The 27,069-nt window shown below is 43.5% G+C and overlaps 1 protein-coding gene across 3 annotated transcripts; it reads right to left on the minus strand.

Annotated features, from left to right (window-relative positions):
- Window positions 1-326: 326 nt before the first annotated feature.
- tsc2 (TSC complex subunit 2) lies at window positions 327-25,764 on the minus strand. Of its 3 annotated transcripts, XM_070828546.1 has the most exons (42): window positions 25,606-25,764; window positions 23,801-23,985; window positions 23,599-23,685; window positions 23,388-23,498; window positions 23,152-23,299; window positions 22,790-22,907; window positions 22,638-22,686; window positions 19,435-19,560; window positions 19,244-19,317; window positions 19,002-19,128; window positions 18,432-18,575; window positions 18,206-18,343; window positions 17,996-18,099; window positions 17,767-17,848; window positions 17,356-17,511; window positions 17,104-17,223; window positions 16,662-16,784; window positions 16,453-16,559; window positions 16,202-16,367; window positions 15,895-16,017; window positions 15,657-15,791; window positions 15,222-15,411; window positions 14,976-15,069; window positions 14,759-14,861; window positions 14,492-14,586; window positions 11,788-11,928; window positions 8,887-9,048; window positions 8,616-8,774; window positions 8,060-8,172; window positions 7,053-7,295; window positions 6,043-6,291; window positions 5,282-5,371; window positions 3,676-3,833; window positions 2,684-3,297; window positions 2,197-2,275; window positions 2,026-2,112; window positions 1,739-1,925; window positions 1,513-1,652; window positions 1,356-1,434; window positions 1,174-1,265; window positions 992-1,090; window positions 327-867 (listed from the first exon to the last, which is right to left on the minus strand). In XM_070828546.1, the coding sequence occupies exons 2-42, from the start codon at window positions 23,933-23,935 to the stop codon at window positions 700-702; spliced, it is 5,715 nt and encodes a 1,904-aa protein (XP_070684647.1). In that variant the 5' UTR covers window positions 23,936-23,985; window positions 25,606-25,764; the 3' UTR covers window positions 327-699. The 3 variants fall into 3 exon arrangements, with proteins under 3 accessions (XP_070684647.1, XP_070684645.1, XP_070684646.1); XM_070828544.1 differs by lacking the exon at window positions 5,282-5,371; XM_070828545.1 differs by lacking the exons at window positions 5,282-5,371; window positions 11,788-11,928 and having other exon boundaries at window positions 25,606-25,763.
- Window positions 25,765-27,069: the final 1,305 nt, after the last annotated feature.

Below are 27,069 nucleotides of genomic sequence, written 5' to 3' on the forward strand. Positions count from 1 at the left end.
GTCTTTGTGTTGTACCGTGCATTTTGCTTTACAATGGTGTTACACATTTGTCTTGTGAAACACTCGTCTATGCTCTTATTTGTATCTCATATCTGTATTTTGCAGTTGTAGCACTTCTCATGCTTTTGCACTTGACAAAGTCAAATAAAGAGTTTGACAGCTGAACTGTGCATAATGAGATGGTTTTGGTGTTATGATAATAAAATCAGATATAATAGTTACTCTCTCGCCTTTTGCTACAGATTTAAGGCCTGCAGTCGAGTCACTCAGAGAGCGCAAATCCAAATTTTAAAACTTTTTCATGTTTACTTTTTATTCTACACACATCTACACACAAACACACCCTGCTCTCAAATGTAGTGTTCTGTACAACTTTACTCATCTCATGTTGCACATCAGAAACATCATGATTAGACCTAAAAAGTGCAAAGCGTTAGCATTTCAAAACTGTTTTGAAAAAATATGGAGTAATTACTGTCTTCACATATCTGTACTTCATCACAAAATAAGCCTTTATAATACTGTGAAGTTCAAACGTTTTCCAATACAAAGTCCCAATTGGTTCTAAGCCAAAATCAGTGTGTCGTCCTGAATTGCTCCAGACAGAGAGGTGAACGTAGACTCACCTCAGCTCTAAGGCAGGTGTGTGCATGTCTGTGGTCGTGTGTGTCTGTGGGTCTGCCAGGACAAGAAATGTAATCAAACAAAATCAGTGAAATCATCCACTGTTGATACAAGTCTTTTCCTCTGCCCGGAGGCCTCTGGGTTTGCTGCGGGAGTGTTCTGCTGAAACGACTTGTTCTGCTGAGTGTGTCCTTGGGTCAGGGAGATGCCGGGAGTCGAGCGGGACTGAATGTCTTCCTGGGCCTGATCCAGAGCAAAGACATGGCAAGATGGATGAAATTTAAGAGATGAAATATGAAAAACATCACAAAGTAAAAGAGGTGACAGTGATGAAGGAGCACCATTTCTTTCTTTGTGTGTTTCTTACCCTGGTCCTGATCCTCTTAATGTGTCGTAGTCTTGCTAGCCACTTAGAGGCATAAGCATCTGAGGGGTTGGCTCTGTACTGATGCACCAGAGAGGCCATCTGCGGGTAGACAAAGAGGAGTGAAGCCTGTGCGAGTGTGTGTGTGATGAGGTGTGAGAGGAAGAGACAAGGAGAAGACTTACATTTGCATGCAGAGCCATCTGTCTGACCAAGAGTGGAAGGTTGCGGTCTGAAACAATTTTTGCCACCGTTGTGTCGACTAACCCCTCCAGGTCTGAAAGAGAGAGCAAGAGAGGGATTAAAATTTAAGTAAAACACTGAGTGACGAGGAACGAGACGAGAAAAAACGCAGTGATCGGCTCACCTTTGCGGCACTGGAGTGTGACCAGGTTACATTCATAATCCAGCGGTTTTATAATGACTTCTACAAAATTGAACTGACCCTGATGGGAGGAAAAGACGAAAGGTTCAAGTACAAAATACAGAGGATTTCATAACTGTGTGTATGTGTGTGTGAGTACCTTAATGGTGCCTAGTTTGTACTCTTCTCCAGAGTCATTGTACACCACCATGACAAAATCGTTGCCAATGTGACGCTTTTTGTTGCAGCAGCCCTTGTCGCTCTCCCTGTTTGGCATCAGCGTGGCTATGTGGAAGATGGCTACAGAGACACGATTACACTAGTAACAAGCAAGATACAATTGTGGAAAAAAATCAAATTACTAAATGACCCTAAGATGTGCTCACCCTGCATGATGTCGTCATGCCAACAGTAGGTGAACTCTCCGTCGTCTCCATACTGGTCGAGGCCTCCGAGGAAGATCTGGTCGGGGTCGCAGTCCTTCAGATGGATTAATTTGCCCAGGCCTGTTAGGAAGGCAGCGTAGCGGTTCGAACCGTACTCGTTTGACAGGATGGCAACCTCATTGTTAACCTGAGGAGAGTGGAGAGGATGTCGGTGAGAAGTCAGAGAGCAAAGGCACGGTCTGACAGTTATTCAATTATTACAGCGATCCACGTTCACGTGTTCTCACCTGACCAGCTCCTACAAACACCACTCCGATCTTATGGGTGTCATAAGGAGGCATCTGGTCCAGAACCTTCACAGCGCGGTCAATCACCTACGGCAGAGAGCAAACGATGTAAACACCGCTGCATGAAGTGCACTGGCGCAGATTCAAGGTCAGCCTGAGACACCAACGAACCTGAGTTTTGGGCAGCAGCAGTGGCTTGTTGGCTTCATTCCCAAAGAAAGGAGAGTGGTACAGCTGCAGGAAGACAAAGCTAGAGGAAACAAACCAGACAGAGAGAAAAAGAAGTTTGTGTTGGGCACAAACAAGAATTTGAAACAGGCTGTAACCCACTGGGTGACGGCCTTGTTTATTAGTGACATTTAAGAAAGTTGTATAAATTAAGCCATTAACCACAGGAAGCCATTTCTAACATATTTTAGTTTAAAAAGAACTATGAACTGTAACTGTGCTGTAACACTTTGATTCAAATATTTCAGATTTTTCATCATCTCAACTACTTCAATTTAAAACTGGCTTCTACTGAAAATTTTCTCCATGACAGACCGCCACTTCGGATCAAAGTAAACGAGCAGAGATTAGCTGACTGACTTGAGTTGATGGATTGCGTCACTTATTTGGCAGAAACAGGGGACAGAAGCTGCAGTAGTTGGTTGAGTACCTGGGGCTCAGACCAGAGATCTTCTCTGTGTTGCTGGGTCCAGGTCGACTGTGGTACGAGTCCCTCTCTGTCCTCCTCTCCCTCCGGGAGGAGGGGGCTGATACCGAGATGGTGTGACCCCGGGGTCGGTGGCCTCCGCTGGGGGAGATGGGTCCAGGTAGCGCTGCTGCTGCCGGAAACTCCAACCTCATCCTGGCTCCTCCGCCTTGAGATGACACTACACCTGGGCTTTCACCCCCTTGGCTCTGACCTCCCAGTCCGTTAACGTCCCCTCCTCCTCCTGTGCTTCCCTCCACCTTCTCTTTCTCAAAATGGGGCTGCTGGGGCTGAGGCTTGCCATCTGAAGGTGCTCTGGGCCACGATGCGTCTCCTGGCGCCGTCTCTGACTCCATAGCGGCCTTGGAGAAGGCTTCAGGTAGGGTTTGGAGCTCCGGAGAGGAGCTGGACTTATTAAGTCCGTGTCCCTGGGACTGTGTGTGCGTCTGGAAAGGAAGCTCAGGCCCTTGGCTGCCAGGGGTGGAGAGCCCCTGAGTGGGCTGATCAATGGGAATCGCTCCCTCGCTCACCTCCTCCAGCGTCGACTTTTCGTCATCTTGACTGGAGGTGGAGGAGGACTAGAGAAGAACGATTAGAGGAGTTGATTTAAAAAAAATGTAAAAGTTGGTGGGCTTATTAGCATGTTTTAGCAGATTAGGTAATTGCCAAAACATGCAAAGCCACATTATGGTAGGTGTGTAATCACTGGCTGTGCTCCATGTGCAAGGATGGGAGGCCTGCTTAGAAAGGAGTGTAACTAATAGCAGGTGGTAGTGATGCTGTGGTAAACCATATCTTCACATTTTCAGTATTAGCCCACACCAAGCCATGATTATTACTATTCATCAGTCTTGCATTGTTGACCATTCTGCAATACACACTGTATTTTCTTTACTGCTTACCACAGGCGGCATAAGTTGCATGCAGAATTAAAATCCGACGCACAAACTACGTACCCTGCTGAGCGTTCCCGGCGGCGGGGTCTTTGGGAATTTGTCTGCAGACATGAAGATGGGATCCGAGGGCATTGCCTCAAACTCTTCACTCTCCAGCCAATCAGGTGGGGTGTTTGCTGTGGTGACCCCTGACCCCTCCTCCAGCACCACCACAGAGTCTACAGCAGGACACAGCAACAACCGTGTGGGTTATGGGTGGACACACACACACACACACACACACACACACACACACACACAAATGAAATAACCCCCTCTCTCACACACACCACAGCGCTGTCCACTACTGGTTACACAATCAGAGAGACATACAAGCATACAAAAGGTGTAAGACCCCCACAACAAACATCATTTCATCAGTGTCAGTAGTAATTTGCCACCACACACACACACGTTCTATCTCATATCTAGTTTAACACAGACTAAGTCTAATTAATCACGGTAACACAAAACAGAATCAGATGTATCCACATAGATCAAACAAACTCAAAGGCAATCAGGCAAACACATATGTGTGCACACAAACATTACTAAAACATGACCTTAGGTAAATCCAACCTACAAACACTTAGATCAGAGACAAAGACAGATCAACGCAGCAAGCAGCATCCATCCTTCACGGTTTCATCTACTTGATTTTCCCAGCATGCATCTGTTCGGTGGGTTTGTTGGTTATCTCGGCCAAAACACACAACAGCAGCCCAGACCAGGCCCTCCTGCGTCTCCCAAATAACACTCAAAGAAGAAAAAGAAAGCCGACACAATCAGCTCCCTTTCACTTGAGTGCTGCCCCTGAAAACCGCAGCTCTGAAAGCGTCTTCATCGCCCTGCTGGTCTACCAGTAAGGCAAGGAGAGCATACTATAGTTGGATGGGGTCTGGGCTTTCCTGTTGACAACAGGGTAAATAGGTCAACCTGGGAGTATATTTCAGGGACAGCAGAGTTAGAGAAAATGATTAGGAGGAAAAACAAATCACAGAAGGAAAAAAAAAAAAAAAAAAAAGATCATGATTCGTCCTTTGGGGTCATTGGACGGATTGATCCGAGTGGAGGAACGCTTTCAGCATCGCTTGTCGACGACCCTCCCTCCTTGCCGTGTTAATAGAAGACCGATGGGTAAAGCAGAAATGCTGAATTCCTTCACTTGCACAGTTTAGTATAAAACAGACGGCCTTTTGCACAACTGAGTTATCTGTGACGTGTGCAGAAAACTCCTACACACCATCGGTCACATACACTTACAGCTAGCAGTTTCTGCATGTTTCAAGTCTTCATGCTAAGCTAACCGGATACTGGCTTCAGCTTCATATTGAACAGACAGATATGAGATGGATGTCCATCTTTCCATCTAACTTGCCAAAAAAAGGGAATAAGCATATTTCCCAAAATGTCAAACTATCCCTTTAAACATTTTGTTGGAAAAACAATATTTCTAATCTTAATAGCAACTTCCAGTAGAGAGATGTAATTAAAGCTATGTAATGGTCAAATGTCTCTTCTGGTTTGTGCCGACAGACCACTGTACTGTGCAAGTGAGAAGAAATACACTACACCAGGAGTTTTCTGGAGGGGGGAGGTGTGGGGGCACACATGTGGTGGACAGTACCTGCCCAGGAAATGCTCCTGTGCAACCTGCCAGGGGCTGGAGGGCCTGGGGGGGCAGAGCCCAAACCCAGAGACCAGAGAGAGCCCCCCACTGTAGGCGGCGGTGCAGGTCGGTTGAGCATGATGGCACATAACACATCGCAGCCAATCACAAACCAGCATGGTGTGGTGAAGATGAAAAAACATAAAAACAAACCAATCAGAACAAGGGGAAAAATGAGGATGAGAGAAGTAAAATTGTTTGTGAAAGAGTGAAGAAAAAAATGAGTTGATGAGGTAAAGAAAGAGAAAATGTGGATATGAATAACTGGAGCCCCAGGGCAAGAGAGAACATGTAAATAGAACAGGACACTGGACATCACTGATAAAAGGCTTCTGTAAAAATAGTTAGAAAAAAGACATTTGGCTCCTGATGAAAGCATGTCAAAGCTGGACTATTGATCAACCTTCAGGCTCAAATAGAGAATTTACACGCAATTTGGCATTTAGCTCAGTCCATTAGAGAGGACAGGCAGTCAGGCAGGCAGGAGGGGTGCTTTCACACAAAAAATTACATTTCTTGGTCCTTTATTATTTTCTGCTCTGTACCTAAATATTGTGGATGTAATATTGTGTTTATTTCACTTTACTTACGACAATGGCATTTTGGGAGAAATAATTCACCTGCACTGACCAACAACCACCAACACACACTCACAAAATGAAACCATAACACAAACTTTCTGATCCGTCTTGCTTTCCCCTCCTCAGACCTTTACTCACCAGTGTTGGAGCGCTGGATCAGGTTTGCCTTCCCTCCGACGCTGCTGTGTGTTTGTGTTAAGGGTTCGGAGATGGGGGCTGGGGCAGGGGCGGCAGTGCTGGCGGGGGCGCTGGCTGTCTGGCTGGGCGGCTCCTTCACTCCCTCCATGGCCATGAGGACGCTGGAGAGCTCCTGGAGCGGCATGTTGCCGAGCTCCGAGGAGAAGGGACTTGGGGGATTTTCCAGACACATTAACCAGCTTGTGTTCCCTGTGACGACAGAAAGAGAACAGAGAGACAGGCAAGCGCATTAGACCAGCAATCTGTTGTAAAAGACGTCACAAGGGCTTTTGATTATTTTAGCCCATTAACTACAAGTAAAACGTTTATTTTACTTTAGTGCTGAAGTTTACCAAAGCAGACGAATTTGCTTCAGGCACTCATTCACATATTGAACAGTAGGGAAATAAATAAAATCAACTCGCAAAACCATGAAATGTGCACAACATTAAGCTGCCTTTGTGTTTTGGTCATTATTCATCTGCAAGCAGGGATTCAGTGCCTTCAAGCAAGCTCAGACATCCAACATTTGTGAATCCTTTGCTGAAAAACACTGCTTTAATTGTGAAATTTAAACAGTTGTTCTGTTGAATTGAAAATAAAGCAAGCACAATAAAGGATAGTTTACACACCCAAGACTGTCAGGATGCTCTTGAATTTAAAAATTGAATAAGATTTCGAACATCTCAACAGAAAGAGCAACAAAACAATCAGACAAAAATTTTGATCAAAAAGGCCTCAAGGTACTGCATGATCATTTTCATACTGTCCAGTGATAAACAGAATCCAAGGGCAGCCTGAAAGGTACAAAATCCATATAAAAACACAACGTGTGAGAAAGTAGTCTCTTGTATTGCTACTTTGTTGATCACTGTTCAACCACAAAGCTAAATCTTCTTTGAAAAACAAAACAAGCCTCTGAAAAAAGCTATTCATTCATATGCTGTTATTAAGAAGTGTGGTTTGCATACCCGATGGTCTCCTTATGAAGATCTCTGCCCAGCCCTGCGTCAATATAGGCACAAACTCGGCCAAGCTGGGGTTGTCTTTGAGTGGCGGGGGAGCGGACGGGGCAGAAGAGATGGAGGACGGAGGACCCAGACCATCCAGGGTGGAGCCAGAGGGGGGAGAGAGTGGAGCAGCTAGCTCACCCTCAGAGGGGGACACCAGCGGACTGAGACTCTGAGCAGGGCCGGCACGTAGAGCATGGCCACCTGGAACGGACGGAGAGAGGAAGGTCATCCTCGTCATTATTTCTCAGCTCTTCTACTCATATTATATTCAGGCCAGTTCGAAACCGAGAGCTCATCTGGTAAGACATATAGAATCAATAAAGAAAAAAAACAACAAAAAAAGGATGGCTATAATAAAACATCAAACGCAGGATGATGACGGGCAATGTACTGTGCAGAGAAAAATCACACAAACAATTTAAAATCGCTTGCATAAGGCAGCAAGATCTAGTTCTGATGGCTTACAGAATTCAAAGAACACAAAGTACAGCAGAAATGAATATGTGGAAGATCATGCAAGGATGTATAATTTTGAATTCCATTTCCATCTGGGATGTGCGGATGTTTCATTTGCATGGCATGTATCAGGAGTAAACATGGGAGTGGGCTGCTGTCTAAAGGCAATGAACTAACAGACAGACAACAGCAAATCTGTTGTGGATAAAAACTACCTGATTATTTCTCATTTCAAGACAGCAGGACAGCTCATTTTACCTGCTTCTCAAAAGAGGTTTCAGAAATCGATGTTGGCAAAATAGCACTGACTGCCACTACCATGCTGGCACTTATTATGGCTACAATTATTCCACAAAAAATCTGTATAATCTATGGAGAGACTGCAGAGTCCTCTTTAGCACCAAAGCTGCAGTTGTTGTCCACAATAATGAGAGAGAAGCTGGTGTATCACGGGGCGCTCTCAGTCCTGAGACCAAAAGTTACCTGGCAAGCAGCTGAATATTTATTACCTGACATGGAGCGGACTCTTATCCGCGTGGCTCTACTGTGCTGCTGGCTTGACTGTGACTCTAGTTTTGCTGGAGCTTCTTTGGTTATTCGGGTGTGTAGTGATGGATCTGACCTGCAGGACCAGGAAAAACAAAGGATTAGCAGCTCTGTGTACGTGGGCCCAGCGGTGCTTTGAGCTACATGCTACCGCCAGCATGCTCCCAGTCTGACAACTGCAAAGCCAAAATGCTGATGTTTAGCACACATGATGTTTACAGTGTTTGCCATCTTAATCTAGCATGTGAGCATGCTAACATTTGCTAATTAGCACTAAACAAAGTACAGCTGAGGCCAATGGGAATGTCGATAATTTTGTGTGTGTGTCGGACAGATTAAAATGTTGACCTGATGATAATGCTGAATGAAGAGTTAAGGGAATCACTAAAGTCATTAGATTATCCTCAGGGTAACATTAATATCTCTACCAATCACAGCAATCCATCCAATAATAGAGCCACACCATTACTGTGGGTATAAGTCTGAGGAGTTTTTTTGGCGTGAGTGAGCATGCTTCACCTCGTCATTTCCCCTCCTCCTCCCAGCCGGTCAGCCATGTCCAGGCCCAGCAGTGCTTGCGTCCTGACCCCTCCGCTGGTTGTTATTGTCACCAGCTTGTTGCCTACTAGCCAGGTCATACTCCGACCACCTGCCAAAAGGAACTCTGCGATGGGAGACCTGAGAATGTAAATGAGGTTAGAATCTCAACCAACGCAGCGTCTCCCAATTATTTTCACAAAACATCACCATTGTGAAGTGCCGACCGCCACATAAACACACTGATAATAACCTCTTGGGCAGGGCGGAGAAGTTGGAAAAGACATATCGTGCCATCATGTCTAAACAGGTCTCTGTGAGCTCCAGGTGGACGGTCTTCAGCCCCTCATCTGCCTGAGTCACCGCGTTTTCATCAGCGGAGCCCAGACTGCAGGTGGTGGTTGATGTGTGCATCCTACAGAAAACAGAGGTGGGTAAACAACAGCAAGAAGGGCAGGGAAGAGGAGGACGGGGGGCGCAACGGCTCCAGATATATTCTACCATGTAATCAGTGCACACAGAGACATGCAAGCTCTGATACACAGACAGAGATAAATGCAGAGTTATGAGAATCACACAAACGCACCAATGTTCATGTTCCTGTGTGTACCACATGCAACGCAAGCATTTATATGCACACATGCAGCCACATGTGTACATATAATCAAATACACCAACGCATAATTACATTCTCTCAAGCACTCAAATACAGACACACGCTGGGATGTGGTATAAGTGGGCTCACCAGGCACGATGCCCCATTGGTTATTTCTCTAAATGTTAGTAAACTCTGGGACGGAGGCCGAAGGGATCTATGGTGTAACATGCTTTGATGCCAAGAACACCACAAGGCTGTAGAAAAAAAAAAAACAGCCGGTAGTAGCTGTGTGTGAGTGAACGTGTTTAATTGTGAGTTAATGTCTCAGCTGCAGCCAAATCACTTAATGTATTTGCACTCACTGTAGAGTGAGCAGCGCCTCTTTGTATCCACAACAACCATTACTGCCTGCTCTTCAGGCAAATCATGTTAAAAGCACCTTTACAAATGTTGACATCAGTCAGGGCTAGAGAGACAGTGGGCATGAATTCAATCACAATGAAGGCTCTGCCTGGCTCGCAGCTCAGAAGTAAGCACACTCACAATGAGCGTTTTAGAACGACACCTGCAATTTCTTTCTGTCCATCACAGAGGGGATTAAGCAAAGCAGGCAAGCTTGTCATGCCTCATCCGGACAGAATCACGAAACAAAGAAAAGTTACATCAAGGAACAAATATTAAAACAAATGAGACAGAAAACATCTATGGAAGCAGTAAAGAATGAGGATGATGCAGTAGGAACATCTGTCCTTGGTGGATCTATCCCCTTTTTGTGTCAGCCCTGTAACTGTCTCCAGTAAGACGTAAGATGCTATGATAGCTGGGGGAGGGCTGTCTGACAAGACTCGACTTAAAACTGAAAATGAACTGAATCAAATTCAGGTATGTTGGCAGATACAAATGAAAATGTTTTAAAAACACATGCACACAGTAACAAAATGACTAAATCTGAAAGGTGTAAGGAGAGATTTACATTGCAGCTGTGCAGATTCATTAGTACTGTCAGAGGGAACAAGAAGAAATCTCTCACTCAGACCAAATCCCAGCGTGTGAATAAACAACTATTCCATACCTTTCAATACTTACCATTCTTCTACTGACAATGTAGCACTTTTCACCTCACTGTCTAATGGACATGCACTCCAGACAACATGACCATGAAACGCTCGACTGTGTGCTATGTTAACTGTCTTATAATACCATTTAGCACTTTGATAACAAGTAAGCTTTACTAAACTGAATTTAGACAATTCAAAGTGAAGCTGAATACCGTGGCATTCTTAAGAATTCAATGCATCACTTTCTTATTTATAAAAGACAAAGTAACACTCAGCTAAACACGAAGAATAAAACAAAATGTGTTCAGAATCATTTTTTCATATCACATACATTTTAGTTTATGAATTATGTCACCTTAAAGTCTAAAAGTGTCAAACATGGTCATGTCCTGTTGTCTGGAGTGAAACAGGCTTCAGTCCAAGTCATCACTCAGGTGTCACAGTTCAAGAGACACACACCAACAGTTTGAGACGATAGCAGATTTGCAGCCATTTGGCAGTTGAAGCGGGTTAAACAGATCTACAGTGCAGTTGTTTAGGTTTAAAAGTTCCATATTTCACTCTGAAATTAAATACAATATACAGTGGTTTCAAACATCAAAGTACTGGGCTTTTACTGCCATCTGTTGGGCAGGAGGGGTATGGCATATTCAATTTAGAGGCCACATCTAACAACTGCAATGTTAGATCATCCATCTGTCAGTCACTTGAGCCAAGCAGAGATAAGCATATAGGTATGAAGATAGGGCAGGTATTTGTGAGTGTGTGTGTGTGTGTGTGTGTGGTGATACAAATGATTTGAATCTGTAATCAAACATAGAAAATTTCACATCAGCCCAGCTAGTCCTAAAATCCCACATTAGGAGATTGCCATGGTCATAGCAGCACAGTGTATGTTTATGAGTGGAGCAAAATGAAAGTATGTCAAGCAAGCAAACAAAGCTGATGTGTTGCTGTTGTCCCCGTCACTGGCCGAAGAAGCAGAAGTGCCCTCCCACCAGGAAAAGGGAAGTTTTAGGTTGCAGTTGTTGTCACACGCATGCTTTGCACCAGTCCCTCCTGCCTTTTATTTGTTGTTAGGCCAATCAACACCAGTCAGCAAAACACCCAGCAAAACAGAAAAAACTACGTCAAACCAAAGACAAATTCAATGAAAATGAAAGCAAAATCTGTGTTAGAGCAAAATCAAAGGAAAAACATCAAATGGTTTCCGATGTCTTCAAACACTGCATGCAAAAGCAACTCATAAAAAGAAAATCTAAAACAGCACATGTATGATCGCAGCCCAAAACAAACCAAAACAAAAGGTCGACACACAAACCTTCCTCCAGCATGCACCACCCGCTCCAGGTATCCCTGGCAACAAACCACCCAACGCCCGCCCAACGGCCCGGCATGACAATGACCCTACACCCCATCAACCATCCCATGGAGGAAGCAATAAGTGTTTGGATTGTTGTTGTTTTTTGTTTGGTTACCCAGGAGGCTCTTCTCTAACCTGCGGACCGCGTGTTCGGAGACACTGATGCTGCGGGAGCGGAAAGCGTCCATGGCTGACAGGTCCCTCAGCTCTTTAACTGGAGAGCTGCTGCTATTGGCTACCGCCGCTGCCGCCTTCGCCACTTTTGCTGCCCGCAGACTGGGCAGTGATGGGTACCCATGGCAAAGAGCGAGGGGAACGGGCCCGGGTTGGCGATATGGTGGCAGTGGGCAGTAAGGGGGTGGGTCATCATGAGGGTGGTGGTGGTTTGGGAGTTCGGGAGTGTGGTGTGTGGAGGTGTACCAGGGGACAGCAGGAATCGTCACCCGAGCACCAGAGCAACATGAGCAGGTCACCAAAAGGCACACGCCACGCGGTGAGAGGGGTATGGGGGGGGCAGGGCACAGAGGTCAAAGGGCAGAGGTCATAGGAGAAGGGAGGGGCCAAGAGTATGTAGGAAGGGTCCAGGATGACACGACCACCCCCCAAAACCACAACCACAACGCAGCACCCAATCGCAGCAGGCAGGGAGGGGTCAAATGAAGAATTGAAAGAAAAACAAAACAAGGTGAAAATTAACAGCAGTGAAAACACCATGAATCAGATTACAGGAGAGCGGAATATGAAAAAAAGAGGATAAAAAAGGATAAACATCAACTTAAGAGGAAAAAAAACCACACACACACAAGCTACAGCAGAGGGTAAAACAGCTTCTGCTATTCAGAAAAGAAAATACACACAAAGTATTCAGGAGAGCAACAAAATAAACATTATTTCACACAGCAGGTACATAGTGAAGCCAAGGACTAGTACAGGAGAAGTAAAATAGTAGGGATGGACTCAGCACAGGCCTGACATCATGAAAGTTAAAACACAAGGAAAAAAACTCATCCAACTGAAAATGAAATGCTGGGTTAAATGTGAGGGTTGGAGCACAGCATGGTTGGACTAACCATGAGGGAGCCATTAAAGGATGAGACAGGACTCTAATCATTGCAACTATAGATTTAGTATTAAAGTATTCAAGGTTTGTGGAAACTACAAAGTTTTCCTTAAAGTTTCTGTTGATATTAGCTTATAAAAAGATTTTTGTATTTGTGAGAAGATTCAAAATCATCTTGAAATTATTCATATGAAATCTGACATGCAGCGCTCCAAGCCAACAGCGAGCAATGAGCAGCACAAGGACAGATCACTGGATGGATGATAACACAATATGGAACACGGAAAGTGGGTCGATGTAGAAGATCAGTAGAATCCGATGTTATGTATCACTGTGAAAAGCTGTAATGGGCACTGTTGCTTGACTGCAATGGCAGCAAGGGGGTTATGAGGTTTGTTTGTTTTGTTTTGGCTTTTTTTTCCAAATAAACCATTCTGCCTCGGGACCCAAAGAAGACTGAGAGGGCTTGAAACAGAAGATAAATACAAAGAGGCTGTGTCTGTTATTTCCTCGTACGTATGTAATGCACAATGGAGGAGGAGAGGGATTCAATAAAAAGCAACAGTGAATCTCAGGGCTAAAAAGGGAAGGCACTTTAATGGATTCTTTAGGGACCAGCCCATCCAGACAGTGCGGTGTGGATTCAAACAACACTGGTTACTTTTTATAGCTATTTTGGGTCTTTGAAATATACATTCACTGTGGATATAGTGGTTTAACTAGGACATTAAGACTACATCTACACTAAACTGTCTAATTTTTAAGACACTGTTTTTATGTGCATCCACACTAGTGTCCCCAGGTCATTTTCTTAGACACACAAACAATTGAAAATGCCTAAGTCTCTACTTCTCAGTTGCAGACAAAATTGTTATCATTTGTTAAGGAGTGTTACAGATGCAGCCCAGTTAGTCTGCTGAGTCTCCACTGGTTAAACGACTGTTTGGTCCCCTCTTTCTCTCTATGATGACCTGCACTGTGTTGTAATGAGTTACTACTGATGTTTTTATCAGAATCACTTATCTCCCAATTACAATATTTATCGTATGTTTTTAAGCGATTAAGACACGGACAACCGACAAACATTCACACCATGTATGGATGAGAATGACACCTTGCTGAGGAAAAACTTCCTTACACCTCTGTGTGAAAGAGTGTGTATTTCTCTTTGTGTATATGGAAAGTCTGTATTTACTATGGTTACAATCAGTCAGATGGCGGGATGTGACGGCAGCAGAGAAGGAACCCTAAAGGCCTTTCCTCATGCCACTGCCATATATGTACTTCTGTATGCTACAGATGGTGGACGCAATAACACAAACACCTGGACAATATAGTATCAATCCATTACAACAAAATAGTAGAGCTTCTATTACTACAGCCAGGTGTTTAATCAAAACCCTTGACATAGTACCTTCAAAAATTAACAATCAACCTTTTGCTCTGTTAATACAGTTATACAGATGTTCATGATATTTTGTCCACCTCCTGTATGTCATTAATATGAGAAGTGAATTTTGAATAAAAAAAAGAAATTGTGGCAGAAAAAGAACAAATTTCAAAATGTAAAACGCATAAAGAATAAATTAAATGAACTAATGATCACCATGGCAACCTGAGAGAAGTTGTTGCAACCATCACGCCACAGTACCAATCATGCTGAGTCCCTTGATACCTTGGCAACCCCAACCCTCCTACACAACAACGGCCATATGGTCAGTGTGTGGTGCTGCTGGTTTGTACGTCAGCACTTGCAGCTGTGTGGTACGGATGCTTTACCTCTTGGGCCGTTCGTTGAGGCTGGTGCTGCGGGCTCGAAATGAACTTTGCTCGTGACCGTCATCAAAAGGCAGCAGGGCATTTGAACGTAAACCCTGACGATGAGGGAAAAAAAAAGTTCATAGAGATGCAAAACTGAAATGTAGTAAAAAAAAAAAAAAGCAAATCAGGGTCTACAACGAATCTCAAATAATGTCAAAAGAATTTTTGGGTAAGGGTCATACAAAAAAATCAATAAAAAAGGCAGGAAGAAAAACCAGCACACACCTTTGTGATGTACTGAACAAAGTCCTTGCGGAAGGGAAGTCTGCAGCGTATGAACCACATGGCGATCACATGGTGGGCCAGCGACACGATGTACTGGTTGAACCTGATGGAAATGGGGGAAATAAACAAGTCAAAGTGTGTCTGTGCGTCTGAGAATACATGTGCAATTGTGTGTGTGTGTGTGTGTGTGTGTGTGTGTGTGTGTGTGAGCGCTTACTTGGATGGGTTAGTGTAGGGTAGAGAGATGGCAAACACACTGACATACTGCTCGGCTACAAAGTTGGCATACAGATGGGGCAGGCGCACCAGAGCTATGAAACAGAACAGTGGAAAAAACTATTTTGTGCTCTCTTTGAGACAGAAAGCTTTGATTTGACTAACTGACCTTCAACATTCAACAATGGTAGATTTTAAGAAAAGAATGAGGAAGTTTAAAAAAAAAAAAAAAAGGTTTGGTGCTCACTGGAGAGGAACTCAAGCATGGGAGATGCCATGGCAACAGTTGCAGAGATGTGGGTGAGCTTGACTATTAGAGCCGGGAGGAGCTTGATCATGATGTCAGGCATCTCCACTGTGCACATTGTAAGGGCCACCACACATTGCTTGGCACAGCGGTAAATTAGGCCGGTCTCAAGGCACTGAACCAGCTCTCTCTGTAGGGGGGAAAGGAAGTTAACTAACATCAGTACAGTTGTACGTGCTGCATGAAAGTTACAGCCTCCATGTACAATGTGTGTGTGGAGGGGCTGGTGAATCTAAGAAATAAGGTGGTGTGTGGTATACAGACACCAGCCGTGAGAGACATGCCTAAATGTGCCTCTTTTGGCTCCAAACTCAGCGTGCAAGTTTCAGAACATGCTAGAAACCTGTTGGTGATGTCAGAGAGTATCGTTTGCACCTGTCTCGACTGCTCCAGGTAGTTATGGTAGGAGGTGATGGCGGTGAGGACAGGGACCACAGCCAGCTGAACATCAGTGCGAGAAAACCCTTCTGGGGTCTTCTTCAAGCGCTCCGAGATCAGCCGATCCGTCACCTACAAGCACACAGACATACAATGATGGTTGGACACAAGCAAATTCACATGTGTACAGACTTGTGACTATAGATTTGTATGCATGTGTCTTTATTTGCACTACCATGCAGCAGAGCGTAGAGCAGAGCTGATCCAAGCTGCACAGTGATGTGAGCAGCAGCACTTTGTACTGCAGCGTCCACGGCAGTTTGTCGAGAACCAGCTTCAGCACCTTCCAATCCGTCTCCTACAAGGGAAAATAAACCATGTGTGATGTTTTTAAAGACTGCTGTAATCATCTGTTTGAATTTGCTATAGAGAACAAACCCTGGAGCACTATTACTATTTACTCCATGCATGCCACTTATCTGTGAGTTGGATACGATTTTGTGTGTGTGTGTGTGTGTGTGTGTGTGTGTGTGTGTCTGTACCATCTTGAGGCACTGGAGGAGGACACTGAAGGCAGGTGCGTAGGGCAGGGAGGCTGAACGTATGGAGCCTGTTGAAGCAGAAGGAGCAGCTGGCGGAGCTGGGCTGCCAGCAGGAGGAGATGTTGAACCTGTAGGCTTCTTTTCACTGCTGCGCTTCTCTGGCTCCCTAAAAACAACAAAAGATATAGTCAGCGCTTCAGTGAACTGTATTATGATACTAACAACATATGTGTGCGTGTGTGCGTCCTCACCCTGCGTCACAGTAGCAGTAAGGGCTGAACCTCATGACCCTGTCTTTGTTGGGGACTCCAAGGCGGTGAAGAGAGTCCGCTCGCATCATCAGGAAGAAGTCAAACACCTGACGGAGAGAATGAAAGTTCAAAGAAAAACAAGTCAGCGGGAGTGTATGTTACAAACGGAGAGAGAGTTCAACAAACAGAGCATAATGAACCCCCCTTACCTGCAGTCTAATACTGGAAGCGATAGCTGAACAGTACTTGTTCTTGTAGTGAAGCTGCAGGTGGCTGATGAGCAACTCATACACACGACTAGCGTGACTGGCTGGTAAGCTGTAAAGCTTGCTCTGCAAAGAGGGAAAAAGATGCAGTGTTATCAGATCGGATTCATTGCATTCTCCCAGATTGTTTTCCCCATGTACTGTGGTGCAGGCTGCATTAATATCTGTAAACATGCGTATTTAAAAAATCTAAAAAAAAATACATTTTACTTCCTTATGCTGGTGGCCAAAGAAGTTTATAGAAATCTAAATCAATTATGTTTGTACAACATAACAAAATATTAGTAGAGTATTAGAAACTGAATGACTTTTTCTGTGATAACTCCTTAACATCAGTCTTAATGTTACTTTTTTGAGTCCAGCCCTTAATATCAGAAGTGTGTACCTGCAGGATTTCCAGCAGGCCCAGTATAGCGGTCCTGACATCCTCCATAGAAGACTCTGTCGTGGGGTCTCTCTCAGAAACCTCTAGAGGCCCTGAGCACACCAGAGAGCGACTGGCCACCTACTCAGAGAAACAAAACACTGAAATTATTATCTCATCCTGGCTGGAATGGACAGAACGACACAACTTCATAAAAGGTCAAAGTTAGACGACAAGGCCATCGTGTGTGTGTGTGTGTGTGTGTATGTGTACCCGCTCAATGATGTCCAGCAGGCTGGTGAAGTGGTGTGTGTTGCAGCCCTCTGCAAGGTCCACCAGCAGTTGGGTGGCCTGTTTTCTGACAGCCAGGTCCCGGTCTTCAGCTATTCCACTGAGTTGCGGGATCACCACCATTTCAATCAACTCGTCCTGGGGCAAGTCAAGAAAACGACGAGAGAGAGATTTAACTTGTTGAATTGTCATGACCTTCACATCAGAGAAAACTACATCAAAACAAACATCAATGTTCACCACACACTGATGACCACGTAACAGTGCACAACAATGTTATTCCCTAACTACACAGACAAGACAGACATACAATGACAATTACAGTGACAGTGGACTTGGCATTTAGCATGGATGCAAATGTGCATGTTTGCGTGTGTGAGTGAGAGTACGGACCTCGTATAGCTGTCGGTTGGTACTGAGAACGAAGGACAGGATATGAAGCACTTTGATCCTTATTACACTGCGAGTCTCGTTCCTTTCAGATACAAAGTCAGATAACAGAGAGGGATGGGAGAGATTATGACACAGCAGAGATGGGGAGAGATCCAGGTGATAATTAACAAAGAGGGACACAGAGAAGAACTGTTTGATATCTCCACTATCATCTTTGTGGGCACTCTACCTGAAGAATTTCTCCATAAGGCGGTAAAGGCTCTGAATCCAGCCATCCTTGGCTGGCTGAATAGACTGTGCCCTGTAGGAGATGAGGGTGAGCACTGATGCATCCTGTCCACACACACACAAGATTTAGAGAAGGAAAAAAAAGATAAGAGAGGTAGAAGCAATATGAAAACAACATGACAACGGGGAATTGAGCCTTAAAAACACTAACGGGTCTCTTGTCGGCACATTTCTCCACCAGACTGAAGAACTTCTCTGTGGAGCCATGGTAACCGTTCTGCTCATACAGCTCCTCCACTGTGGTCAACAGCTCATACACGATGGCCTTCAACTCTGCACTGCCGATTGTCTATGGAGACAGGTGAGACCGGCTGCTCGGTCAAAAAAAGATCTGTCATTTTACTGTGTGCATGTGCGGTATGTGTGTATGCTTGTACCTGGATCTGCTGCAGCAGTCGCTCTATGATTCCCAGCAGGATGTCCCAGGTGACCACCTGCAGCTCTTTGCCATACTTCTTGATCAGTCTGGTGATGGAGAGGACGATTTCATACGATACCACCTCGTTGGCACATGACATGGCCTGAGTGGCAGAGGTCAGACAGCAACAGTCATCACAACTGATTCTTTACATTCACAGGTGCATTCTTACGTTCACCTTTTGTTTCTTTCATTCTACCTTCTATTGAGTCATTTTTTATGCATCTTTACTGATCATTGTTCAAGCTTAGCTCTTCAAAATCTTTAGAAAGGGATGGCGTGACAACTGATAAAGTCATCCTGGATACTGCTTGATAGAAAACATCTATAGTATGAGTAACAGTAATAACACAAAGGGGGATCCAGCATATGCCACACACAACTGTACTTGGCACAGCAGCATGTATGTAAATCTATGCAGTTTATAGTGCCAAGAGACAGAAGCACAGGCGGCAGAAGTAGAAGTTCTGCCATCAGTATTTGCTTACCGGGAGAGAGGCCATATATTGTATCAGTTTGTGTGTGTTACCTTGTAGAAAGATGGTAGAACAAGGGTCGGTGTGTTTTTGAGGGCAGGTAGTCTGTGTGCACCCCACAGTGCCATTCCAACAAAGAATACAGCTCCTCTTAACAACGGTGCATCCTCCATGTAAACCCTGGTGGAGGTTGCCGGTAGTTAGAGAGACACATAGCCTAGCCACAATAATATATGCTCAGTAATGCACCACAAGCTGAAAAATATGCTGAAACTGTCTAAACCGGGGATATTACCTCTCTTCCATTATGCGGCACATGGTGTAAATGGCACTGTGGCCGAGGTGAGTCCCCAGCACCTTCCTCATCAACTGGAGAAGCAGAGAGCAACACGATGCGGGAGAACGACAGATGAGAAGAAAGGAGGTGGTTACGAATGATCAAATCACAGTCTTTAGATGAAAGAAAGTGTGTGTGCGTTCTCTCACCTTCCAGCAGGACTCACAAAACTCTTTGACGTTGACAGTACGGCAGAGTGTGATGATGAAGACAGTGAGAGAGTCTGAGGGCAGGCAGTTGTAACACACCACTGCATCCAGTACTTGTAGTGCTACCTACACACACACACACACACACAATGCATACAGCAGCAGATCAGAATCAACTCTATGTAAAAGCCTGAAGTCCAACTTCAGCTGTATTGTTTCTATTTCAAAGCACAAAGTTAAAAAAGCCAATGGTTCATAAAATGAGAGGAGTGTTGGTTATGTAGTTAATGGGTATTGACAATGTTTACATAATGGTTTTCTTTTTTTAAATAAAACCATATGCATTTTTCAAGGTCATGACAAGGGGAAAGTAGTTAATTACAAACATCTTGCCATTTGATTGTTTAAAATTAACGCTCACACAAAAAAACAAACAGGTTTTCCTGTTTCTTATATTCACATAGATGCAAAGTCAAGTTCCTTTTTTCAGGCCGCACAAAGGAAAAGGAATTCCACCTTAGCATAAATGTAATCAACACTTTGAGAGTCGGTCTTCAGAGATAAATTGAGGTGCAGCCCTATTACTGTGGTTGATTCCAGTTTTGAGGCTCTAATGTGTAAAATAAATGGTGCCTCACCCATAATCTGCCTTCTCATCCATCACCCACCAAAAATAAATCCTATTCTGTTTTTTATTTCTATTTCCATTTTCTGTTGTTCTTGCTTATGATAAATTTGGTTGAAATGTTGGTGACTTTTATTTCCATTTGATGACCGTCCCAATCAAATCTCTTAGTGTTTGCTCTAAATGGGCTAAATGTAACTGATCTAATCTTTGCGTCAGAGACCTTTAGTTGTCGGATCATAAGTGCATCTTTGTTTGACACTGTGATTCAGAGCGTAGAAACAAATTACAAAAAGAAGGTGCATTTTCGTGCTATTAATGAGCACACAGTGAGAACATTCAGTCTCCTCTTTCAGTGTCATTCTGATGCAGATGACCTCACAAATGCTTTTCATAAACTGTGTCAAGTTGCTCCTCTCCTTCTTGCTGCCCAGATGAAAACAACTATAAGAGCAGTCCCGCGTATAAATGAAGACATTCTGACCCTTAAAAGAGTTATGCAAGAGACCTGAAAGAAAGTGGAGATTTAAGTCCACTATCAATCACTAAAATACTCATTATGATGTTAAACCAACAAAGTGAAGGAGGCTCGAGGTCAATACTTTTCACAGGTGATCTCTGACAATCTGCATCACTCTCACCTTTTATTCAATACTATCAACCCCCCACAAACAACCGCAGCCGCCTCGTCTCCTTAATAACATCAGAAAACAAATATCCTGCAACATCTGTGGATATGCCTGGCCTTTAATTGATTTATTGAATTGTTTTACTCCCATATCACAGCCTACTAAACTTTTGAAAGAGACAATGGATGCCATTGCACTTCATTTGCTCGCTATCACAAAGTGTTCTCTTTCCTCTGAATGTGTGCCTGACCTCTTACAGATGGTACGTATTGAGCTGCTTCTGAAAGGGCCCCACACTGGATCGGGCCAAAATACAAAACTTTCTGCCTATTACAAAGTTGCCATTTAATTTAAAAAAATATATATTAGAAAAAGTTTTGCCACAACTTCTAGTGGCACTCAGGTAGAAAAAGTGTTTTTTGAAAATTACACAGTAAGGAAACAGCTCTCCTTTGTGTGACAAATGACTTATTACTGGCTGCAGATTCTGTCTTACTTGCTACTGGGCCTAAGTGCAGCCTTTGAGACTGTGGAACACAACATTCTCATTGAGACACTTGAGACACGCAGGAATCACTAGAGCTCCACAAGAGTGGTTCTCCTCTTACCTGGAAAACAAGACATTCTTTGTCTCCAGCCAGGATTTATCTAACTCTTCAGCAGCTAGCGCCACCTGTGGGCTGCCCCAAGGATCTATTCTGGGACCAATTTTATTCTCACTGTACTTGCTTCCTATTGGACATATCATCAATAAAGTATCTCAATTGAAGCGCTCTCATTTAAACCACACGAACTGAATAATGCAGCCACACTGGATTCCTGTTTATCCAGTGTCTTGGACTGGGTGGAAGCTAACCTCTTAACTTCAACAGCAAAAGACTAAGGTTATCATCCTCACAAACTACAAATATGGTCATTTATCCTTTGAGCAGTGTAAGAGCCATTTCTGTGCATGTATTTCATTTGTATTGCATTAGATTCCTTTGTTTATTTTTGCTGTGAGCTTCCCACCACTTGGGGCATCCCTGCTGTGAATTGTGAGAGGGCATATAATCAGCCAGGTGATGCACCCAGGTGTGGCTGATGAAGAGAGGCAAACAGTTTTAGAACGTGTCGTGGCGTTTTAGGTTTGTTTGTTTAATTCTGAACTGGTAATCTGCAGTGGTAAGCAGACAATATTGATAAGTGTGTAAAAGTCAGACTTGTATTGGAAACTGGAACTGAAGAATGTAAACAATAAACAGCACCATATTGTGGATCAAAGCAGTGGAGTGGACATGTCATTTATACGCGTCGAAACATCCTCACCATCAGCAACAAGGTGCCCTTGATCGATTGGCAAAAGGGGTCACTACAAGCAGCATGCCAGCAACATCATCCAAGCATGTTTCCATCAATTAAGAAACATCACCAACATGCTTTTAAATCATCTCACCTGGACAACTATAACTCTCTATTTACTCTCACAATTGTAACTTTTCCAAACTGCAGCCAGGTTATTAACTAAATGTAGGTGGTCCAGTCAGTCACATTTTAGCTTCTATTTTAGCTTCACTGCACTAGTTGACCATAAAGGATAAATATACATGTTTAAACTTTATTAATTACCAACATGGCAACCCGTGGGGTAGGTCCAGATTAAACAAATTAACTATTGCCACCCAGCCAGGCCCCTAAAATCAGCTGATCTAAAACTTTTAGCTGTTCCAGACTGAAAACCAAGGGTGACCACGTGTTCTCAGTTACAGCCCTTCAGCTTTGGAGCAGCCTTCCCCTCAGTGTAAGATCAGCACACTCCACTGCAGCTTTTAAGTGCCTCCTTAAAAACTAATTTTCATAATCAAAAAAATATGTTTTCCTTTGCCATTACTGCACCACTTATAGTTAGTTATAGTTGCATCACTATCACAGAAATTTGTAAGTAATGTGAAAAAAAAATGAATAAAAACCTCAATATCAGTTGAAGATGTTGTTCTATTGCACAGGAGACAGATTTTCCTGCAGAGAACATGACAGAACAAACAAAAAATGCATGTCAATTACAGCTTCTGGATTTAAAAAAATGAATGCGTGTGCATATCAATCTGTTTCTCTGACTTACTGGACCATGATGGAGACATTTTGGTCCAGGTAGCAGCTGTTGAACTTCACCAGGTTGACGAGAACATGGAGAAAGTCGGAGGTGAAACCTATGTCCATCCACAGAAGGACAAAGCGTGCTGTGCGAGCAGAGAAAAACAGCGAGAAGAGAAAAAAATATCACCAGTAAATAATGTAAGCAAAAGACCATTAATGTCGATGCAAAGTTACAATTTCAAACATTTTTACAGAGGTGGCTCACATTAGCTAGAATCTCAGTTTGTAGGATTTGTCAGCTACAACAGAGGGTTAACAATCGAACTGTGACATGCAAATTTGGTTAAAATCTTCATACAAATATTATTTGTATTTGTTGAGTTTTACCTATGTCCTCCTCCAGGTATGTGATGTCTTTGCCGTTCTCAGTTAAGGCCTTGAAGACTTCCAGCCTATCAGAGAGGTCCTCATTGCATGGTTGGTAGTCTCTGATCTCCTTGAAAAAGTAGGCTCTCAGAGGGCCAAGCCGCTCACCCTGCACATAAGTAGAGAGCATGACTTTGTGAAGTGACAGGATCTATTTTTACATTTTGTATTTGATTGTGTGTGTACGTTGTAGATACCTGTCCCTGTATAATGGCCCTTAGCAGCTGCAGGACAGCATGTCTGGCCTCAGGTGGCTGTTCTGGAGACAGCATGTCCTCCACGGCCTTCCATACTGCCTCCACTGCATGCTGAAAAACACAAACGTGCATGTGCATAAACTGATTTTGACAAACACAGAAGATTACATGTACTGCTGTCTCAGAAATATCACGCCTGGAACAGACTCACCTCCTCAAATTTTTTTGTTTTGGCAAGATCACAGACGTGGTTCATCATACGAACACGGTTGCTCAGACCACAGTCCGGGTGGAGCTCCTGAAAAACGTCAAGGCCATGACAAGATGCAAAACATGATCAGAAAAAAAACTCAAAAGCATGGTGATTATGAGTGTGTATGAACATGCGCAGATGTTCAGTGTCTTCTGCGCACCTTAATGATGTCAGTCGTAATGATAAACTCGGACGGTTTGGTGTCACTCTGTTTGCTCGGTGGCCTGGGGGGTCCCAACCCAAACATCCCCTTCACCTTGTCCTTTAGACTCTCCTTGCTTGGTTGTTTATTCATGGCCCAACCTGGAGGGGTGACAGACTGTACACGCTGGGACTGATGGCTGCCTGGAGAAAGAATGACACATATTTAGGAAATCTGCGACATGCATCACAGTTAGCTTAGATTATTTCAACGCAAGAGGTTTGACAACTTCAAATATCTGGGAGTTAACATCTCCAAGGGGCTGACATGGGGTAACCACACCACTGCTGACATCAAAAAGGCCAGTGCTGCAGTGCATGCGCGGCCTCAGGCACCTAAAAAAATGTAGCCTGCGGACTCAAATCCTCAGAGCCTGTTCTCACTGCTACCCTCAGGAAGGACTCACAGGACGATGAAAACACGCACCAGCAAACTGAGGAACAGGTTCTTTCCTCAGGCTGTAAGACTTCTCTACAAACAGCACATACTCCCACAAGTACGCACCACGGGCAAGTGCAAACCCGATCATCTGTACCCCATCAATACCCCTTCACCGAGGGAGACCTCCACTGTGGAAACATTAAAGGGGGTTCCAATACATCAATATCTGTACCATTAATGTTTATTTCCCTGCAATATCTGAGCACTGACTGTATAGGCACGGATACATAAACATGTATCTTTCTTGAAATGTATACCTTTCATTGGTGTCATAAATTAGTGCCTCATATTCTGTTTTATATCTATATTTCTATATGCATATCTTAGAATTTCACACGAGCATACTGGCACAACCAGAGTGACAATAAACATCTTGAATCTTGTATCAAAGCCTTTTTTCCCTAACATGATGCATCTCTGCAAGCTTAAAAGTATGAGCACCACATAACCATAATTGAGCATAGCTGTAAAGTATGCTCATATCTACTTTTTATTCCCTAATTTTTGAGCCACATTCCACTGTTGTCGTTTTCAAATTGTTTGGCATTTGGACAGTGCAGTTGATTGATCTTCTTATGTATAATTTCTATTTATTGTGGCATTTTTGCCCTTATGAACCTTTTTCCTTGTCCTGAGCCTTTCACAGTCTGAAGTTTTATAGATTTCTTGAAGAAACCTCAGGGTTTCTGTGGCATCTGATGTTTGAAATAGAACCTCTGCTGTTTTCAAGTGACTGCTTAATTTCATAGAAGTGTATTTATATTTTATAATGGTAGTGGGGATAATGCTGAAGTAACCCTGAATGTGAGTGTACACTTAAAAGACGTTTAAACAACTTTTAAATCCTCAACAACAAATGTTTGTGACACTATACATGGTTGACCTCCACACCAAATATATTGTCATGTCATTTGAGTGGACAGACCCTTTAAGGCTCCCACCCACTGTAATCCAGCAGTGAAGTTTGGAGTCCCAGCCTGTCAATGTGTAAACCAGGGAGGGGGGGCAGGTTTGGAGAATTTGCTGTCATGTGGACTTGACAGAGGCAGAGACAGAGACAAAGGGGAGGGGAGGTGAGCAGACAGACAACGACTGGTCTGTTTTCAGTTCAACAACAACCACTACATCGCAGCAAGGTATCCTGCGACCAACATAAACACGGTGTAAACAGGAGAAATGCACAATGGCGCTGCCGAACCGTTAGCGACGCTTTACACTGGCTGTCATGGGCTAAAACTCTTCTGTGGCATTCAAGGTCTGGTGGCTTAAAAAAAAACAACACCCACCCTTCCACCGTCCCCCCTCTCCCCCTCCGCTCTCACCTTCCAGGAGACGAGTCGCTCTCGGTTTCAGTACGTCTCAGCTTCGTCCTTTTGCAGCCCAAAGAGCTGTCTGGGTCCGCGCATTGGTACGACTCTGTGTCTGCTGCTGGACGCTTGTTCTCGCCTCAGTCCTCCAGTCCTCAACCGGATGACACGGTAACGCTGTGACAGAGGCACTTCCTGTAAAAACACGTTGTCGCAGGCGCTGACGGGAAATGTAGTTCCGAGCAAGCTAAAACCAAAACTATGCTAAAGCCCGTTTGTTAGACACAAATAAAGAACGAAACACGCGCTCTAGAGTGAGACACTGTCCTGCTTTTCAACACCCTCCGTTAAACTGTTTAATAGTCTGATAGTACTGATATAAAAAGTCAAACGTTACACAACGGCTACGTTAACTAGCAGCTAGCTAACATGCTAACGGTGCTGAAGTTGGTTCCTTATTGGTGTCAGGAGCTGCACTGTCTCCAGGCTGCCTGTGAGGGGAGCTTCTAGATAACAAGTCCAAGACTTTGTCATTTTATGATTTTAAAGAACTCAGCCTTTTGTATTAAAAAAAAGTGTAGAGAAACAAACATTTGACATGTTAAGTAACAGAAAGTGAGAAATAGTAACAAATTTTCTGTTTCTTTACTGCATGAGGCCTCAAAAAGTGGATGTGTTTCCAAATTCACGCTCTTCCTTCCAAACTGTACATCAAGTCCACAATAACTGGACTGTGTGTGATCTTTTTGTTCATAAAACTGATGAGATCATTTGTAAACTAGCAGAAGAGGCTGCAGCTAAAGCTCACCCGAAGGTGACTTTTAACAAGATGTAGTGTGTATCTGAATGAGGTGTTTTATTAAGCATACGATGAAAGCAGTGGGAGGAAAACAGGAAATGTTATGAAATTCAAAGGGTGTTAGAAGGCAGGCTGTGCTCCAGAGACGTTCAGGAGATCAGTGATATTTACTTCTTTAAATATCATAGATGTTTCTAAAAGCTTAGACTCTTAAAATACCAAATCACACTGCATGCCTGTTTCTGGTACATGGTTCTGATTTATTTCAGCTATCTTCTTTATATAAAACCATATAATCCATGTATAACCTATGTCATAGTTTAAATTAATAATCTTTAACCTTTCATTATTGTCCATTTCTTGTTCTCAACATGAATCCATAAAATGACATGGATTTTGGCATGTCGCCCACCCCATGCTCATAGTTGTGAATAGTTCTCATATGCCTCGGGTATAATTCAGTCTTACATATTTATGAAATATATGAATGTTCAGTATTTATGAACCACAAATAGTCTAAAATCTGCTGTTGCATTGTTTTATAGACAAGTTAAACTTCTAATTATTGTATCACAGCTGCTATTATTATTATTATTAGTGTTGTTGTTGTTAGCAGTATTTCCTACATGCACTTTTGTAAAAAAAAAAGAGGAAACTCATAGATCCATGATTAAACTGTC

Source organism: Pempheris klunzingeri, chromosome 3 (assembly GCF_042242105.1).
Source record: "Pempheris klunzingeri isolate RE-2024b chromosome 3, fPemKlu1.hap1, whole genome shotgun sequence".
NCBI classification, from domain to species: Eukaryota; Metazoa; Chordata; class Actinopteri; order Acropomatiformes; family Pempheridae; genus Pempheris; species Pempheris klunzingeri.

What these genes read in the sequence shown, in the direction of transcription:
- tsc2 (XM_070828546.1), bottom strand. Translation starts at nt 23,935, where the DNA reads ATGAATAAACAACCAAGCAAGGAGAGTCTAAAGGACAAGGTGAAGGGG. An exon ending in TGCTGCTGCCCAAAACTCAG is followed by an intron (nt 2,113 to 2,196) that starts GTTCGTTGGTGT and finishes TCTCTGCCGTAG; the next exon opens with GTGATTGACCGCGCTGTGAA. An exon ending in GCATGACGACATCATGCAGG is followed by an intron (nt 1,653 to 1,738) that starts GTGAGCACATCT and finishes GTGTCTCTGTAG; the next exon opens with CCATCTTCCACATAGCCACG.